At 41.3% G+C, this 17338-nt stretch overlaps 2 protein-coding genes across 3 annotated transcripts in view; both read left to right on the top strand.

Annotated features, from left to right (window-relative positions):
- Positions 1-10050, top strand: part of LOC109461500 (sentrin-specific protease 1-like) — a 16718-nt gene extending 6668 nt beyond the window's left edge. Inside the window, exons 9-20 of one of the 2 annotated variants that reach the window (XM_019757871.1) lie at positions 655-863; positions 1286-1352; positions 1743-1787; positions 2826-2910; positions 3349-3474; positions 4246-4377; positions 4839-4886; positions 5264-5419; positions 6033-6112; positions 6552-6630; positions 6939-7034; positions 7381-10050. In XM_019757871.1, the coding sequence (XP_019613430.1) occupies positions 655-863; positions 1286-1352; positions 1743-1787; positions 2826-2910; positions 3349-3474; positions 4246-4377; positions 4839-4886; positions 5264-5419; positions 6033-6112; positions 6552-6630; positions 6939-7034; positions 7381-7443 (1186 nt within the window). In that variant the 3' untranslated portion in view covers positions 7444-10050. The remainder of the gene's footprint in view (positions 1-654; positions 864-1285; positions 1353-1742; positions 1788-2825; positions 2911-3348; positions 3475-4245; positions 4378-4838; positions 4887-5263; positions 5420-6032; positions 6113-6551; positions 6631-6938; positions 7035-7380) is intronic. The other variant, XM_019757869.1, reaches the window with a different exon arrangement.
- Positions 10051-11910: 1860 nt separating this feature from the next.
- Positions 11911-17290, top strand: LOC109461501 (tubulin alpha-1A chain-like). Its single transcript, XM_019757872.1, has 7 exons — positions 11911-12095; positions 13378-13526; positions 14306-14458; positions 14903-15280; positions 15740-15889; positions 16451-16614; positions 17088-17290. Exons 1-7 carry the CDS (start codon positions 11975-11977, stop codon positions 17221-17223), a joined length of 1251 nt encoding a protein of 416 aa, XP_019613431.1. The 5' UTR covers positions 11911-11974; the 3' UTR covers positions 17224-17290.
- The last annotated feature ends 48 nt before the right edge of the window (positions 17291-17338 follow it).

The following is a 17338-nucleotide window of genomic DNA, read 5'->3' as shown; positions in this document are numbered from 1 at the left end:
CATGGCAGGTTAAAAAAAAAGTAACCCTGAATCATACTAGATTAGCGTAAATGCATGTTAATGCGTTCAAAACAAGAAAAAAATTGTTTCCGGGTATTAATCTCTTGAATCACGGCGCTGAATATTGACGCAAAAATATTTCGGGCATCGCGCGCCCTTCCCGCGTCACGTGTAGGCATCTCGCATCTCTGATTGGTTGTTGCGTCTTAAGATGACTGAGCCGACGCGCGTTTAAACAATTTTTCTTTGTTCGATTTATCACACTTCACAGAGAATTGTCGCCAATGGCTACTTCTTTTTGTTGCAATATATAATACTTCACGGAGAATTGTCGCCTATGGCTTCTTGTTCTGTTTTACTCTTGGGTCATGGGCGCCGCCATATTGATTTGTGATATCATGGGTTGGCCATATTTTTTTTATTGATAAGGTGTAGTATTGATGCACAACTTTCTCTCTTTTCTTTTAACCTTGCGCTCTTGATTACTGTATGTTGATCTGTTTTAAGTGGCTGACTGAAGTTTTCAATCACTCTATCTTGTGTTAAGTGCTTGTGCCTTGAATAAATGAAGATGATGTTTGACACATATTATATTGACTGGGGTAGGTTTACAATATGAATAATCAATTTATCTACTTCTGTGCCGTTCTCCAGTAATTCAACTTTACTCGGTACGACAGTCCCGAGACCAGAGCCTATCCGGGAAGAACCAGAGAGAAGTGCGAAGGTGCAGAAGAAACGAGCGACTGTCGTGCGACACGAGAGCTCGAGAACGCAGAAGGACAGCAGTTCCACGCTGCAGGATCTCAGCCCCGAGGCAACCCACAGGACAGCCCAACCTCCCGCAACACCCGCGCAACCAAGTAGGTTTTACACACTACAGTGGTTGAAATACTTTTTTTCAATGTTCTGCAATATTTCAGAATGTCACAATACTGTTCTGCAATTTGGAAATACTTTCTGCATATATAAACTTTTTTTAAGCCCTGACTCAAACCCCTACAAAATTGCATGTTGGCACACATTTAACATGCAATTTGACAAATACATGCATAACTAGTAAATCAGTAGTAAACATACCAGCATGTGACTGCCTGAAGTGTTGCCTGAAGACTGGTTGTACCTAACCTGCAGACCACCACGATGATTCCAGTTGCTGCCAGCAGTGTTTAGTGAGTCTAACTTGCTGCTGTTGTGGTTCTGTATAACCCCCATGCAGACCCCCATGCTGAACCCAGTTGCTGCCAGCAGTGCTTAGTCAGTCTAACCTGCTGTTGTGTTGCAGGGTTTGAAGATGACCCAGACTCACCTGTTATAGTCAGCGTGGAACCTGCTACAAGAACTACCAGCAGGTGGGAGTCACATTTTTCAAACTTTCATTTTTTTCCAGATTCTGCATTTTATTGTAGTTTATCTGTCCTACATACAAAGAGTGGTACAGTTATTTAAAATTAATATGAATGCTTTGCTTTGTTGTCTGACACGTAGTATATCATACTGTATAAAGTCATCAGTTTGTGTAAATCTTGTTCTAGTAGTCTTTCCTTGTTCTTATAGATGTACAAAATGAAATATCACTCCTTTCCAGCTTTTAACTTTATCAAAGTTTATGCCCCATACGGTACTAAAAATAGTTTTTTCAAATTATATATTATTTAACCATAATTCGTGCAGTTGTCCTACTATTTGAAGTACTTCTCTGATGTTTATTTAACATTGTCTTATTATCATATTTCCTACAGGGTCATAGACTCACCGTTTGTTGCTGAAACCTGGGTGAAAGAATTGTAAGTTCATCATTTTTATCTTTTCTCTGCATTTGGAACCCTTCTTGTCTCCACTAGTATTGTAGAAAACATCGAGATTACACTTTCTGTACACTAATTGTACAAATTTAAAAGATTTGTCTAATAGAAGTAACAGAAGTCATGTAACATGTCATCCTTGTTTGTTTTCCTTCTGTAAGTTTAACTTTTCCTCTATTTTTCTTGGTTAGATTTCCTTTCCATTTCCTTGAGTATGTGTTCTGTCACTGTTCCTGTGTCTTTCTTGTGTTTCCCTGTCTATGATTGATATTTCCTGTTTGAACTAGGTTGGACTCCATCAATAGATCCCTTACTGACAGGTATTTTCATTGTCCTCAGTCCTTCAACATTGTCACTGCATCTGTGTTATGTGTGCTATGACTAACTCAAATGTCCCTTCCCCTCCACAAAAAGAAGAGCTGTGTTACCCCTTCTCTACTACTTTAAATTTAATGCTCAATGTTTTGACATATAATATGTAATGAGTGTTCCACTACACTACACTGTGTCTGTGTTATCTGTGCTATAACTAACTCAAGTATCCCTTCTCCTCCACAAAAATTAGAGCTGTGTTGTCTCTTCTCTACTACTTTAAATGACTCCATGCTCAAGTTAACTGTTTATACTCAATATTCTCTATTTAAGCTAATACATGATTGTTCCATTACACTACAGACTTGAAGCTGCCTTTCCCTTTCAATATCTTCTTAGTTTTGTGTTTTCTGTGCTATAACTAACTCAAGTGTCCCTTCCCCTCCACAAAAAGAAGAGCTGTGTTGCTTCTTCTCTACTACTTCAAATTTAATTGACTCCATGCTCAATGTTTAATACTCTTAATAAATGTTTTGCCATGTAATATGTAATGAGTGTTCCACTACACTATAGACTTAAAGCTACCTTTCCATTTCCTTATCTTCTTAGTTTCGTGTCTTATTCTTGGCAACACCCTAGGAGCTAACCTAATACGTAGTTCATGTGTTAATATAGAAATAATCATCTGTTTTCCATTCTTGTTGACAGTCACGAGAAATATGGCTCACAAGCGAGACACCGACAGAAACAAATTGAAGAGGAACGGATTAAAGCCAGAAAGTTGGAAGAAAGGGTGAGTTACATATATGTTAAGTTTGATTAGGCCAAACCCATTTTATCTCTTTGTTCTTGTGTCAACTCACCTTTTTGTAATGACTTGAAAAATGCCATTTGGGATATGAATGTATTGTATCATATATTATGGCACAGACATTTGACTTCATTATTTTTGACATAGACAGTAGTATAATTTGTCCATCATTTGTTGTACAATATCAACAGTATGTGGGTCTCAGACTCGCAATCTGCTATCCACTTTAAACAAATCCACGCGAAGGCCACTGTGTCAACCCTCCTCACTCAGGTGTAGGGACTGACACGGTCATCTTACTCGGAAAACCTGTATCTGTATATCTGTACATGAATCTGTATCTGATAGCAAATAAAGATCACGAGTGATTGCCATAAAAAATCAACAATGTAAACAACTGTTTATTGTCTCCCCGCTCAGAGAAAGAAGCGAGAGAAGACAATAGAAGAGCAGGTGAGTGAACGACTGTCCATCGCAGAGAAAACACCTGCAGTCATCGAAGACAAAATACCGCAGAAGGAAATCAGCTTCCCCAAGATTACAGATGTAAGTAGCACAAACTGTACCTGTTTTAATGATAGGGAAAAACTTGTGTGTGTAAATGTTTGTGTGTGTGTGCGCGCGCGCGCGTGTGTGTGTGCGTGCGTGTGAGTGAGTATGTGTGTGTAAACTGTTTAGTGTGTGTGTGCGCGCGCGTGTGTGTGTGTGCGTGTGTGCGATGTGAGTGAGTATGTGTGTGTAAATGTTTGTGTGTGTGCGCGCGCGCGTGTGTGTGTGTGCGTGTGTGCATGTGAGTGAGTATGTGTGTGTAAATGTTTGTGTGTGTGTGTGTGTGAGTAAATAACAATGTGTGTGCATGTCTGTGTATGTGTGTGTGCTTCCCAATACCTGATACAGCATTGCCAGATTTGTCAGCCAGACTAAAAGGGCAGCAAAGCACTGAAAAAAACAGTAACTCAAGCAACTTGATATGATTCCAAAACCATATCCTGTTGCTTGAGGAACTGTTTTTTGGAGAATCTTACTACCTGGATGTCTAACCTTCACCAACAGTAGCAAAACAGTATATGTAAGCCGTAAATAATTTCATCAGGGTGGTAAACAACTGAATAGCAAAGTTCTTTCTATCACAACCATTTATTTTTCCTGCTGATTGCCCTGATGAAGATGACAGAAGGTCATCGAAACGTTGGCTTGAAAAATAATGGTTGTGATAGAAAGAACTTTGCTATTCAGTATATGTGAGGGAGTGAAGTCTGCTATCTCTGACTGTTTCATGTGTTTACAGGAGATTCTGACTGTTCCATGTGTTTACAGGAGATGCAGGCAGAGATATCGCAGGCCTTACGCCCGTCTCCAGAGGGAGAGATCCTGGTCAAAGGTTACCGGCTGGAGATCTCTCGCAAAGACATGCACACACTCGCTGGCCTCAACTGGCTCAATGATGAAGTAAGCTCACTTCAGTCTGTTTTCCGAATTTAACGTCATTTTTCCCCAACTGGGGGTTAGACGTGCTTGCGCCAGGTACAAGTCTTTTTTGAAGCAAGATTTTTACGGCTGGATGCTCTTCCTAACGCCAACCCAAACCCTAGTAGGGCCCAGGAAACCCTCTAACTGAGGGGGGAAATGCGTGTTAAGTGCCTTTCCCAAGGGCACAACATCTGGGTGCATGTCCAGACATGTCTGGGTCCAACCCTGGGGATTGAAGCTGGGTCTTCTTGCTTGACAGTCGGACGCTCTATCCACTACACCACACAGACTGTGTTAAAGGCAATTTCAGGGCGGCAAGGCAAAAAGTATTCTGGATGAGTAAATCTATCTGATACTGACATTTACTGCCATTGCTTAGCACACCTACAACAAATGTTTTCATTTACATTGTTCTAAAACCTGTTTTCTGTTTCTTGCAGATTATCAATTTTTACATGAATATGATTATGGACAGAGGAAATGCTCAGGTGGGTGTACAGTTTGTTAGAATGAATTTTTTTGCTTCATAAATAGATATGAATAAATATGCAACTTTCAACATGGCAACAGCCATCTTTGCATATTTTTGGCATGCTGACCACTGTCAGAAAGCAAAAAAAAATTTTTTTTTTCCAAAATCAGGCGAAAATTAGTGCACCCGCTGATGTTATCCATAAAAATACTTGCTGTGGCCTTAGTTGTCTGACTGATATTACCTATTTCCCCCCAGGGTAACCTGAAGGTCCATATGTAACTGTAAAAGCTTGATGATATGTCACTTTATTTAGTTGACTAATGTTACTGTCCCTACAGCAAATACTGACAAGTTTTTGTGCTTAGTTGACTAATACTGTTGACCCTCCAGGGAAACCTGAAGGTCCACGCGTTCAACACGTTTTTCTACACGAAGCTGACCCAGCAGGGTCCGGGGTCTGTGATGAGGTGGACCAGGAAAGTCAGCCTGTTCTCCATGGACCTGGTGCTGGTGCCGGTCCACCTCGGGATGCACTGGTGCATGGCTGTAAGTCAAACAGAGATTTTCCTTCTTTCTGCATCCCTGCACTGGTACAGGTAATACCTGCACTGGTGCATGGCTGTAAGTCAAACAGACCCTTTACAGGGCTTATATAACTTTTTCTGGATCCATGTACTCACCAGGTAGTAGTCTCTTTATTGGCATAGCCGGTGTAACTGCCCCTTGACATAACACACGCGGTGTAGTGGCAGCTAGCTATATTACATGGCTGTAAGTGAAACATATCTTTTCTAGGGCTTCTAAAACTTTTTTCTGTATCCCTTTACTGGTGCAAGTATGTATGTATATGTCCTCCTTTGGTCAGTATTGGCCATGGTAAAAACCCTAATTGTGAACAGCCCTACAGCTTTGGCTATGCGTGGCTAAACAATTCCTATACAAGGATGGCACATAGGGTACATTTGTGAGCTGACTTAGGTATGTTGTAACCGAAAATTACTTGTGTTATATAAAGTATATAAAGTACCCCGGCAGACAAAAATACTTACACAGCCCCGATTTTACCTGCACTAACCTGCATATACAGGTGGTATTTCATTATTAGAATCTTTTTTGTCTTTTTAATGACCTGTTTTTGTTATTTCTCTGTTGTGTTCAGGTATTGGACATGAGAAACAAATGCATCAAATATTATGACTCCATGGGCGGAAAGAACAACAAAGGCATCAATGCTCTTCGGTGAGTAAACAGCAGTTTAATATTCAGCATTTGCAGTCTTTTACAAGGCAATGATATAGTTATAGTGTTCAGTGTTCACCGTTATTGTATCCACAACCATGCTACTTCTATGCTTGGAATGGTTAGGGTCAGGATCAGGCACGGTTCCTGATAGTCTCTGTTGTATCCAGAACTGTGCCTATCTAGTTCTGTACCTGAATGGGTTAGGGTTAGGATCAGGCACAGTTCTGCATAGTCTCTATTGTACCCAGAACTGTGCCTATCTAGCTCTGTGCCTAAATAGGTTAGGGTTAGGATCAGTCACGGTTCTGGATAGTCCCTGTGTATCCAAGAACTTAGAGTTGCCCCAGGAACGATTCCAGATCTCAGGGATTGGACTGACAGAAATATATAATTGTCTAAAAACATTTTTTTGGCTTTTTTTCTACTTTATCACTAGTGATTACCTCCAAGCAGAGCACAAAGACAAGAAAGGAAGCAACTTGGACTTGTCCGGTTGGACATCACAGTATCCAGAGGTGAGCCTGTTACTTCGCTTGCTTGCTGGTGTCTTTGTGAAAGTTTTCTTTGGTAAACCTTTGGGCCACACAGTTGAGCAATTTTTGTTTGATAAGAACATACAGAATGTTACATACTGCTTTCTCTGCTTAGCACTCAGCATCTATGAGAAAGAGTGTGGGGAGGTTAAACACACAACACTACCAGTGGACAAGCCCCCTGCTGTAGTGCTTACACAATTGTGTGGCCCAAGGGCTGCAGAAATGGAGATGGGCACCACCCCTACTCTATGCTATTGTGCTGATGTTTGTTGTTGTCTGTCCCACAGAACATCCCCCAACAGATGAACGGTAGCGACTGCGGAATGTTTGCCTGTAAATTCGCCGAGTACGCAAGTCGAGACGCACGCATTAACTTTGACCAGGTGGGTATCCTTCTTTGGTGTGATAGCAGGGCTAAAAATTGATAGTCTTTATCCTTTTTTTATTGTAGTAATAGTAGTACTTTTTAAGCTTCATTGACTTTCATTGTGTATTTGTGAAGTGTTTGGCAGTATACTATTACAATTACCAAACTTTCTTTACTACGATATTTCACTGTCTTGGACAAATGTACATGCAGTTTTAACACATTTTGAACCATCCTAGAATCTCACCATTTTTGTGAAGTGCGCATTTCTATATCCCAACTTTCTTGCTCAATTGCTGATAGGATATATCATTAGGTACAACAATGTCTAAGAAGTTCTGTATATTTTTTTTTCTTCCCAGACACACATGCCCTACTTCAGAAGAAGAATGGTGTGGGAGATACTCCACAAGAAGTTGGTATAGTAGCAGCGGTCCGCTTTGCAATCATCGTGTAAATGTTTGATAATTTCTACAGAAGTCATTACGGACAGTTGCTAATTATAACTGTCTTTCTCTCAATGCCATGCTGTAAGCCGGTTCATGGTTCAAATCGCAGATGCTTTGTTGGTAATTGTCAAAGTTGTAGGCACCTGACACGTAAACAAAATATGTCTGATCAAGCTTTGTCGAGACAAGAACTGTTAGCAAGTTTGGGGCCTTCAAATTTGACCCACCGCACGCGCAGCTGAAACTGTGAAGCGGCTTACTGTCCATCCGAGATTGTTGTACTGTGTAAAGGATCATGTATACATCAGCAGCCATGGCAACCATATTTGTACACAAACAATTGACATAGCAATGCTATAGGGGGATGAGAGCTTCCATTCTCCAATGGTTTGTCTGGTAAGGCCTAGGGGAAAAGTTGTGTTTCCTGTTTCCCGACTGACCCTAGAAATAAACTGCAGACCCTAGCCTTTTTTTGTTTGTGGACCCCCCTGCAAGGGACATAGATTTTTCGAGCTGATCAACCTTTTTATGATCTGACACCTGAGTGAGGAAGCATACAATCAGTTTTCCAACATTGAAACTTTAAGTATTCTCATGCACGTTTTTCTTTGTTAAACTGTATTGTATAAGTTGGATCAATAGAGATTGCCAAAGTCTAATGAATTAATAAAAAGAGAAAATAAAAAGATAATCCCTACCTACCAACCCTAATTTTTTCAGGACTGAAACAGGAAACACAACATTTTTCCTAGGCCTAAATGTAAATGAGAGAGAATTGTGAAATCCATGGAAAGTTGCAGGAAGTGCTCTGTTCAATCATATGTCAAGGAGTTGGACAAGAGAGTTATAAGTTATAATATATCTTCTACCTTAAAAACTCAACTTTGATTCTATATAGGTGTAACACAACAAGGTTCTGTTCAAATTCTGTAGGTTATTTTATGGGACAATCCTGGCAATGCCACTTACTAGTAACAGTGTGACTTTTAACCATACCAAAATCCACAGAACACACATGAACAACGTAACGCTACAAAGAGCATTGTGTGCTAGCCTCTTGTTCACATTGTGTTCTGTTGAATTTTGTACAATCATATCACAATTTAACACCAGCCTTTCTACAGTATCGTGATACAATCCAATCAGTTTATTGTGTCTCTCAATTCTGAATACAAATGCAAGCACCTGAAAAATTGTCCATACATACATGTATTTCATACACATTGATCATACTATCTGCCAAACATCTATCATACCTTCTTTCTAACGCAAATAGCAAAACTCAGACAAAATCACTGAAATCGCACTTTGTACAAGGTTCTCTGAAAACTGTGTGGAGCTTCTTGAAATTTGTCTCAGCTACGTGCCAGGAGAAAATGTTTGTACTTTTCCATCTTGACTGCCCCATAGTGTGGCATTGCCAACAGATATATAACGGATGTAGATAATTATAGGCAAACCATTGCTTCTTGCCATTGTATATAGTCTAACATGACACGAGCCTTTTTGGAAGGAAACGGCCACAATTTTTTTTCATACGTCCAAAGGCGAAAATTAATATTTTGTCCAAATGTTTACAGTAAGGATTATTGAATTGTTTATTAAGAAAAAAAGTGTGAAAATGTCATGAATGTTGACTTGGCTGTTGTCATTGCCTTCCAAATATGTGGATCTGTTTTATGTATATAGCAAACCTAGTAGCTGCCAAAACTGTGCTTTTTACTTACCTTCTAGAGTATTGCATAACTTTAGTATCATCATGGTGGTGAACATTTGAAATTCTCTGAATCACTAGTCAACAGTTTATTTAGTTGTCTCAATGTCATGAAATCATACTTGTACATATATAGGCAATTTCCATAGACAGCCATGCAAATTATTATATCACACTTGATAAAAATATCTACATAATTATGGATTACTTCATGTTAAGCAAAAGTTAGTAGATTATCAACATATGCTCTTGAAAAATTTTTTATTTTTTATTAATTCTTTATTTGATAGGGGCACTATAAGCTGATGCAAATTATTCAAGACATGCATTTTCAGGGACGTTTATTGAAGGTGTTTTTGTTTAATTTCACAAGTTTTGTTTCCTTGTGTTGGGTTAATAAGTTTCGTTAAAATTTGTTGATTAACATATCTAACAAGTTTCCTGACCTAAATTTTAAAAACTATGTGAGACTTTTTGTTCTTGAAAAAAAAGGACTTAAACTGGAAAAATTACATTGTTATGTTGTCTCTTCTTGGCTGTTAGAAAGTATTAGGCAACAAAAGTATGTGGCTTGTAATTATGTATGTATCATGTCTGTTTTTTGTTCCAAATGTACAGTTTACATATATATTCAACAGGATTCGGTTTCTTTACATACGAATGATGCCATAGTTAGTACTACGATGTATATGACAGGGAGACATGCCTTAGTGTGAATGTATTAAATACATGATGTTTTATGTACAGTGTGTTTACAAAAAGCCCCATGAACAAGACCTTAGGTATATCTTGTTCAGAAAAACAATCGCTGTATATAGAGATCTTTTGTGATGATATGTTGTCTACATTGGAATAAATCATTAAAACAGTGTTGGGTCTGTATCTGTATAGCCGGTATAACCACCCTTCGGCGTAACACACCAGTTTCTGTATCTGTATAGCCGGTATAACCGCCCTTCGGCGTAACACACCAGCTTCTGTATCTGTATAGCCGGTATAACCGCCCTTCGGCGTAACACACCAGCTTCTGTATCTGTATAGCCGGTATAACAAGGCTTCGGCGTAACACACCAGGTCATGTTGAATGAATCATTTTTTGTTCTGGAAAAAAGGCCCTACTTAAATACAAGGTGGTCTTGTGGTGAGAGTGCGTTAAGAATCTAAAGGTTCAGGGTTCGAATCCCCAACAGGCCCTCAGACACATTACACCTGTTTCCTTGGCCAAAATGAGTAGCTAGCTGTGGTTAGGGACCTTTTCTTGGATGGGTCCTAAAGCCATACTGGGATAGGTACCATGTTTGAGGAGAGCCATGCCTCTGTCTAGCATATGCATGTTTAAGAATCCACGTATTAACTATGGGTCCATCCTGGAGTGAATGGATCAAACCTTACAGTCAGGTCTTACTCAGCTTGTGCTTTACAGTACAAAACTATGCCTAAAGGCGTAAATTTTTCCTCTGTGCCTTCTTTCCATTGTGCACGGTCTTGGCAGTTTTAAGATTGAAATAGACATTCCCATGGTCCCAGTCGCTATTGCAAGAGAATATTGAATTGAATCGACCAGAAATTACTGCTGAATCAGCTGACAGCAGGTCTATTATGTTTCTCTTTTGTGTCACGAAACCGCCCACAATACGATATTGTTCCCGCGTTTTAGCCTGACATTTTATTGATACAGATGACCGCATATCTATGCTTACAACCGTCCAAAACAGATATTTCAAACTCGCGCTCACAATACACAATATAGACTGGGGCAGATACTATTGTCTATTGTTCTAATAGATAACCACCATGCGTGATTCGTATCAAAACAGCGTGCCCTGCTGACATTACATATTTATTGAGTATTGAGTGCGTCCTTAGAAACAAAATTAATACATTTTGTCCAACACGCGAAGCTCTTTGTTCATCCGTATCTGTTTGATAACTCATCTATTACCTGGATACATATCTACCAATCACAAGGCTCGTAACGTCTGACGCTAGCCAATCAGAATCCGCCTCAAACGCCACAAGTTCAACTACTCCTGCAACGTCAGATGACGTAACGTCATGTGATGCTTTTCAGCCAATCGCCATCGTGCATCTCTATATTGTGTATAACCCGGGCAACTGAGAATAACATCCATATATAACGGCATAGCGACTGAGAGATTTTCACATTCGTTGCTTGAGATTCATTGAAGTCAAAAGCGATCGGATCTTCTAGGATTTCGCTGCGTTTCTCTGCTCTAATCCGTGCCCACAAAAGAAGAATCAACCATGGTAAGTGTATCCATTCCTCTATTATGGGATAGTGACAATGGTTATTTAATAAGTGTGTTTCTTTTTGCTCTCTGTGATAGCGTTTTGCCTACGAATTTCTTTTTAATAATGAATATCTGGAAACAGATTTGGTAGGGAAGTGTGTTTTCATGTTACTCAATGTGATAGCTTCTTGCTTGCGAATTTAAAGCGATGTGAACATTTTAACGAATATCTTGATACAGTCAGTTCTCAAACCAGGAATTACGTCAAAATCGTTAAATTTGGTAGGGGAATAGCAATAGAATAATCTTTGACGAATATATCTGGAAACAATCAGTTCTTCAACCAGGAACCTTAAAATCGTAAAGTTTGGTAGGAAAATGGCTGTGTATCATCTGTGTCTTACACTCACGATGTTTCCTTTCTTTCTTTCTCTCCCAGCGTGAGTGTATCTCCGTGCATGTTGGCCAGGCGGGTTGTCAGATCGGTAACGCCTGCTGGGAGCTGTACTGTCTGGAACACGGGATCCAGCCGGACGGCCAGATGCCGAGCGACAAGACCATCGGCGGCGGGGACGACTCCTTCAACACGTTCTTCAGCGAGACCGGCGCCGGCAAGCACGTGCCCCGGGCCGTCTTCGTGGATCTGGAGCCTACTGTAGTCGGTAAGAGCGTATTCAAAGAACTTCTAGATCCTCTTCTTTCATTTTGAGGCAGTCGCCTTTAACTAGCTGAAGATTCTGCTGCCTTTTTGCGGCTAATACGAGATGGGGTACGCCAGGCCTCCATCCAGAAAAGTCGTGTAAAGTGCCTTTCCCAAGGGCATAAGATTGATGACATGGAACCCCGGGACATCTTGGTTCCGATCTGAACGCACTGCCGTTACGCCACACGACCCACGTACTTACTTACCATGGCCCTTCGTAGCTCGTTTGTATCATGCAGTTCAGTGTCACATCACAGATTGTCTAAGTAGGTGACTTTGGGTCTCCCCCTACCACTTTTCCCTCAGCAGTAGGATCCCAAAGAACAAGACGAAGTGCAAGAATTTCACAGTGTCTGATACAGTGACCAGCCAGCTTCATTCTGCGCTGTTGTATTTTCTTAAACAAAGATAAACCAATATTTTTATGGCCTGCTAACAATACCGTGATTATTCAAGGCTGTTACTTTGATATATGGCCATCCTTTGAATATTTCATGTTAGGTGCGGGCAGGTAGACAATCAAATCCCGGGAGTTTAGATTAGAACAATGAACGTTTTCGTTGATGTTCTTGTAACTTGGACACTGATGTCCAATTGAGTTATGTCGTCAACTAAATGTTGATTAGAATAAACCTCTTAATTTTTTTTACTTTTGTATAAGGGGGTTATTGCCAAGCTCTGAATAATGTGCATTTCGTAAACCTTTTGGTCAATGAATAAATATATCAATATAATCAATCAATCTACCTTCTTAGCTTGGTACTATGCATGTCAAGTTACAACTAGACTGTTCTGAACAATAAGTCCTCTAACGTTACCTGATGATAATATGATAATAGAAATACACCCTTTTATCGTATTAATCACGTTAGTAATTGTACGATCTTTCTTATGTAAATCATTGTTGATATATTGAATATGGGCCACGGAAAGTTCTACACATATGACGACGACTTTATCTTGGCACGTTCTGCATGTACACTACCTGCCAACTTCTCAACACGCAATTTTATCACTGTAAGATCTTGCAGCGTCGATGATTTTGATGACCATTGATACCGGCACATACAACGTGTCAAGTTAACTTGTCAATATTTTTTCAATCTCTAGCACACATGACGAATGTATCTTGGCTATTTCTGCCAATGTAATGCTCAGCGAGCAATGTCATCACAGTAAGACCTTGGTTCCAAAGCAACGTCGAAGATTTTGATGATCATAGATGTTCATCTACCCCCCAGACGAGGTCCGTACCGGCACGTACCGTCAGTTGTTCCACCCCGAGCAGCTGATTACGGGTAAGGAGGACGCCGCTAACAACTACGCCCGCGGCCACTACACCATCGGCAAGGAGATCGTGGATCTGGTCCTGGACCGCATCCGTAAGCTGGTGCGTATACTATAACATGCTTACTACATGTATACTATAACTGCTTCTCCTATTGGGTCAGTTAGTCCTCACTACTTGTGAGAAATTGGGCTGGTCTCAATCATGATGTTTCTGACTCAGGGAGAAGAGTTGTTGTTACAGTTCTATACCTCTAGCTCTATGCCTAGAAGTGGCCAAAAATGACCTTACATTGAGCGACACCGTTTTAAAAAAAAACATATTGAGTTTCTTCTGTTAGCTAGGCCACACCAAGTAATATTTATGGATGACGTCCTCTGGAGACCCTAAATCGAATGAGAGAGCGCGAAAACATCTTCCAATCTTGTGATTTGCGGCAATGCCGTGACTCTTTGGTCATAGTTACAGGAAGCGGAATTTCTTGTTTTTTCTTGTTGAGAACAGGCCTACATCAATGCGCGCACGGATGTCCTCCATAAAATATACTTGGTGTGGCCTTATATCTAAGGTTTTCTAAGGTTTTCTTCTTTTTTTTGGAGGTGTACCTTCCCAAGTTTCTTACTCCTGTGTAACACATTTTTTATCACAAATTTACGCATTTGTTGATTGAAAAGGCAGTGAATAATACATGTACCTGATACGTCGGACCGTTTGCAAAATTATATCCAGTTGCTTGAGTAACTGTTTTCTGGCGCAGCTGGCGTAACTATATCTGATGTTTTATTGCCCCCCCCCCCATGTGCAGGAGAACCCAAGAAACCTAAGGGTTTATCGAGTGGGTTCTTCTAAAATTCAATATATCTGATGTTTTATCCCCTCAGGCTGACCAGTGCACCGGTCTGCAGGGTTTCCTCATCTTCCACTCGTTCGGTGGCGGGACGGGGTCAGGGTTCACCTCCCTGCTCATGGAGCGTCTGTCTGTGGACTACGGCAAGAAGTCCAAGCTCGAGTTCTCCATCTACCCAGCCCCACAGGTACGCACATGTGTACTGATGTATTACATTAGGCCATGTTGATATTATTATAAGAAGTTTATTGCAAATTCGTGCCCGGGGGCTAATTGCAACTCATAAACAATATTGAAACAGATTATACAACAACTAATATCTACATAATGAAAAATAGGTGAATAAGACAATAGTTATGTCTAAACCTATGTCTGAAAGGTTTGACTTCTCTTTTGTAACCGCGTTGAAGACGTGAATCTCTTGTCTCCAATTTTCTATATACGTTTGTCATGTGTCTGTTATATCTTGACCTGTACCTAGCCCGTCGTGGCATGAATGTACAATAAAGGTATTTCATTTCATTTAACGAAACTATACTCTTGTAGACCATTATGGCTTTGTGAATGTGTGTCATAGTCTGACATATTTATTAGACCGGGTTATCTAAAGGTATAATGTTGTGTCGTCCAGGTGTCCACAGCAGTGGTGGAGCCCTACAACTCCATCCTGACCACCCACACCACCCTGGAGCACTCCGACTGTGCCTTCATGGTGGACAACGAGGCCATCTACGACATCTGCCGCCGGAACCTGGACATCGAGCGCCCGACCTACACCAACCTGAACCGTCTGATCGGCCAGATCGTCTCCTCCATCACCGCATCCCTCCGCTTCGACGGTGCCCTGAACGTGGATCTCACCGAGTTCCAGACCAACCTGGTGCCCTACCCGCGTATCCACTTCCCCCTGGCCACCTACGCTCCAGTCATCTCTGCAGAGAAGGCCTACCACGAGCAGCTGACGGTCGCTGAGATCACCAACGCCTGCTTCGAGCCCGCCAACCAGATGGTGAGGGGTTTTATCCTCTCAGCATTGAGTGCTGTCATGTTTCTTTATATTATTGACCAATTTCACACTTTCCATAATGCCTAGTAAAGAAGGGGATATACGTAATGCGACCGTGCGAGTAGGAGAGTCTTCGGTAGAAGGTAGAACGATAGAAGGTACGTCATTTTCTCTAATTCCAACAAAAAAGCAATCATGGCATGTGCTTTATACTAAATAAATAATTCAAAACAATAGTTGACCAAGTTTGTCGATAGTACTTGTTGGAAATATTACATCGAGGAAGGGGGAAGGGGTTGGTCTTGAATTATATCCGTGATCTTTACTAGGCATTATGGGAAGTGTGAAATTGGTCAATACTACCCCCCAAAGGGTTTAAAATGTTTTAAAAGTCTTCAGTCTCGAATTCTCCGAAATTTAAGATGTTCCACCACTCACTACAGTATAACATATTTCCCGCAGGTGAAGTGCGACCCTCGTCACGGGAAGTACATGGCCTGCTGCCTGCTGTACCGCGGTGATGTGGTGCCTAAAGATGTCAACGCTGCCATCGCCACCATCAAGACCAAGCGCACCATCCAGTTCGTCGACTGGTGCCCCACCGGCTTCAAGGTGCCTGATCTAATATTTATTTTGTTTTAAAGACAGCCAGGGTTGTCCAACTAGTTACAAGACTATTTTAAATGGCTAACCCCCGAAAACAAGGACAATATGCTACGTAGGATAAGGACAGGACAGTTCGTCGACTGGTGCCCACCGGCTTCAAGGTGCACGATCTAATAGCCTTAGTAACATAATGTCCAAGCAGATCCTACGATGGCAAGGCAGTACCCATTGGCCAGAGGAGTGTCCATTGGCCACCGAAGATCTGCTAGAAGTCGAAAAGTTCAAAGGCTATTAACATCTAGCTGTTGCATAATCAAAATGTGTTGGGTGGCCGATGGATACTGTCTGAATTATCGCTACGATCGTATTATGGTAGATAACTTCAGATCTAACGAATGTATAAGTGTTTATTACCGCCTTTTATTGTAATATGATGATACCAATATGATTATGTTTTATTTTAGAACAAGTTTTGCGTAAGATTGTATTGTACTGAATCAGCAATTCAGCCTTCGATCTGCGAGTAATTTAGATTTTAATAAACATAATTTCATCATCATCATCCAGGTCGGCATCAACTACCAGCCTCCCACCGTGGTGCCCGGCGGTGACCTGGCTAAGGTTCAGCGTGCCGTGTGCATGCTGAGCAACACCACCGCCATCGCTGAGGCCTGGGCCCGGCTGGACCACAAGTTCGACCTGATGTACGCCAAGCGCGCCTTCGTGCACTGGTAAGATCCCTTTTCTTAAATATCCTATTATCATACCGGTGCAATAGCTCAATTGGTAGAATGCTCACTTTGTAACTGGGAGGTCGCGAGTTCAAACCCCGGCCGGGTCATACCAAAGACTTAAAAAAAATGGTACACACTTCTTTCTCAGCTTAGCACTCAGCACATATGAGAAAGAGTGTGTGAAGGTCAAACACACAGCGGACTAGCCCCGTGTGTCGCCCAAGGGCTACAGAAATGGATATGGTCACCACCCTACGCTCTGCATAAGGGCACGGGAGACCTTTCCTTCCTTTCCTATTATCATACAGCCAAAATTGTTTGACCAGTCAGATGACCACATTCGGTACTAATATATGTGCACTAAGCTGCTTACCGGAAGATACATACTCGTAGAACTACTCATTTTTATGACTTTTCGGCCCTTTTACTTGCTTGGAAAGGTCTAATCTAACCACCCGGTGTGTTTTCAGGTACGTGGGTGAGGGGATGGAGGAGGGAGAGTTCTCCGAGGCACGCGAGGATCTGGCTGCGCTGGAGAAGGACTACGAGGAGGTTGGCGTCGACTCCATTGACGACCAATGCGAGGAGGAGGGGGAGGAGTATTAGATACTGCAAAACCCTTCCAGAGCCCTCATGCGACACATATAACACACAGTGTCACATGATTCTGCAAACTAAAAGGAAACACACAAGAGATGGAATGCATTAAACAAAGTTGTGA

This window comes from Branchiostoma belcheri, unplaced genomic scaffold (assembly GCF_001625305.1).
Source record: "Branchiostoma belcheri isolate BF01 breed outbred unplaced genomic scaffold, Haploidv18h27 scaffold93, whole genome shotgun sequence".
Classification (NCBI taxonomy): domain Eukaryota; kingdom Metazoa; phylum Chordata; class Leptocardii; order Amphioxiformes; family Branchiostomatidae; genus Branchiostoma; species Branchiostoma belcheri.
The sequence above is the reverse complement of the archived record's forward strand: the minus strand, read 5'-3'. Positions and strand labels throughout refer to the sequence as shown.

Coding starts and splice junctions, on each gene's coding strand:
- LOC109461501 (XM_019757872.1), top strand. CDS start 11,975: ATGCCGAGCGACAAGACCATCGGCGGCGGGGACGACTCCTTCAACACG. Junction 14,459..14,902: donor CCATCTACCCAGCCCCACAG/GTACGCACATGT, acceptor TGTGTCGTCCAG/GTGTCCACAGCAGTGGTGGA. Junction 15,890..16,450: donor GGTGCCCCACCGGCTTCAAG/GTGCCTGATCTA, acceptor ATCATCATCCAG/GTCGGCATCAACTACCAGCC.